This window comes from Chrysochloris asiatica, unplaced genomic scaffold (genome assembly GCF_000296735.1).
Source record: "Chrysochloris asiatica unplaced genomic scaffold, ChrAsi1.0 scaffold01240, whole genome shotgun sequence".
NCBI classification, from domain to species: Eukaryota; Metazoa; Chordata; class Mammalia; order Afrosoricida; family Chrysochloridae; genus Chrysochloris; species Chrysochloris asiatica.
This window is the reverse complement of record NW_006409758.1, coordinates 16,926-18,665: the sequence shown is the minus strand read 5'-3', so window position 1 is coordinate 18,665 and position 1,740 is coordinate 16,926. Positions and strand designations below refer to the sequence as shown.

At 36.8% G+C, this 1,740-nt stretch overlaps 1 protein-coding gene and 1 pseudogene across 1 annotated transcript; both read right to left on the bottom strand.

The window, feature by feature from the left end:
• Positions 1-585: 585 nt before the first annotated feature.
• Positions 586-933, bottom strand: LOC102841982 (annotated as a pseudogene).
• A 417-nt stretch (positions 934-1,350) lies between these two features.
• On the bottom strand, positions 1,351-1,677 carry LOC102841597 (tripartite motif-containing protein 60-like). Its single transcript, XM_006878028.1, has one exon. It carries the CDS (start codon positions 1,675-1,677, stop codon positions 1,351-1,353), a length of 327 nt encoding a protein of 108 aa, XP_006878090.1.
• Between the last annotated feature and the right edge of the window lie 63 nt (positions 1,678-1,740).

Below are 1,740 nucleotides of genomic sequence, written 5' to 3'. Positions count from 1 at the left end.
CAAAAAGTCATCACATGTCTCATCATTTCCCTGAGTGCTGTTGCACTAATGTAACATCAGTTATCCCACTCCCTATCCCATACTTATTGCTTTCCCTACCATTCTGACCTTTGCCCTTTAATAACATTTTTATTTTAAATGGTTGACCATTCTATGATGTAGGCACTTCACTAGTTGCTGTTCACCTATACATCTAATTATTGCTTGTTGAAAATCGAGTCAGGGGTGAGTCCAGTTCAATAATTGAAGAGTGACCAAGGACAACAGTCTCAGGTTTCCACCAGTCTCTGTATGTGAGTGATTTTATCTTAAATGACTTCAAATTTTCCTAGATTTATCCATGATACCTGTGTCATCTCTGTGAAACTGGTATTATACACACTATATTATTGTGAATAACAAAGAAAACCACCATAAATCTTACAATAATATTCAACCAAAACTTGAACAAGAATATATAATAACCTAATATACAGAACACAAAAGAAATATAAATCGTCTTTGAGTTATTCACCATTCATCTTTGACTTTACAAATTGTAAGACTGCTTGAAGTGCGTCCAGTGAAGAAATAAGGATAAAGCTTTTATGTAAAGGTGTCATGAAATATACAAATATGAGATTTAGTCTTCACATTATAAATTGAAAACTCTCCCAACTCATAATCCAGAAAAACACCAATCTGTGCGATTTTCACTCTCTCATATGGACCACCTGTGTTACTCCACTGATGAATTTACAAGCCTCCACCATTTGTTGACACCAATGTGTTTTCATTTAGGGGAAAGGAATCTTTACACACTCCTATGGCCCAATGACTTGTGCCTCTTACTTCAACCTTCTAGAAATGCCTTCCAGCATCAAATCCTTCAGAGCTCAGGACAGCGGGATAACCAGTGAATCTTTTGGGATTGAAAGATGAATTTGTTTGCATCTTTCCATATTTTACATGTTTTCTATCTTCTGATATGATGAGATTGGTGTGAGCTGTTTCAGGATCAAATGTCAAATCTACTTGAAATATGCTGATCATTTTTTTGAGGTTAAAGTATAATATAGGTAGATCCTATCTGTCCTCTGTAAACTCATATGAAAATACTGTTGGTGTTTTTAAGTTTTCATACCTGCTATAGATGCTATCAACCTTTGTCAACAACTCCAAATCTGGCTTCACACACTTTTCTGTAATGTTAGATAGCAGATGTTTTAGAGTGGAAATGTGGCCTGAAAGTAAGGTTTTGTTTTCAATTAGTTTTTCCTTAATACCCCTCTCTTCCATCACTAAGTTCACAACTTTGTCATCATATTGTTTACTCAGAAACTGATTAACTTGTTCAAAGTCAAAATTAATTTAGCTTTTCTTAATTTCCACCTTCATCATCAACTCAATGAACTTTAATTTCTGTGTTTCTGATTCATTTTCAGCAAGTTCAACTTGCTCCCTCAGAGGCTTCATGTAGCCTTTGAGCTTCCTCCTGTGACTCGATGCAGCTTGGTCAATGGGCATTAGGTAATGATCCAGGTGTTGAGAGGACATCCTGCACCGGGGACACAATAGCTCCAGGTCCTTTTCACAGAAGAGGTCCAGCTGAAGATTGTGCTTATCACACAGAGGTTTCTCTTTCCTTTGGATGCTGTTGCTTCTTGTGGTGAGAAGTTGCTTAACAGTATCAAGCATATGACACAATTGCAGATTCTTCCTGTAGTTCTTGTCAAGTCAGTGGTGGAAGCAGTTGGGGCA

Bases quoted from the DNA above. Each gene is read 5' to 3' on its own strand.
- LOC102841597 (XM_006878028.1), bottom strand. From the start codon at position 1,677: ATGCTTGATACTGTTAAGCAACTTCTCACCACAAGAAGCAACAGCATC.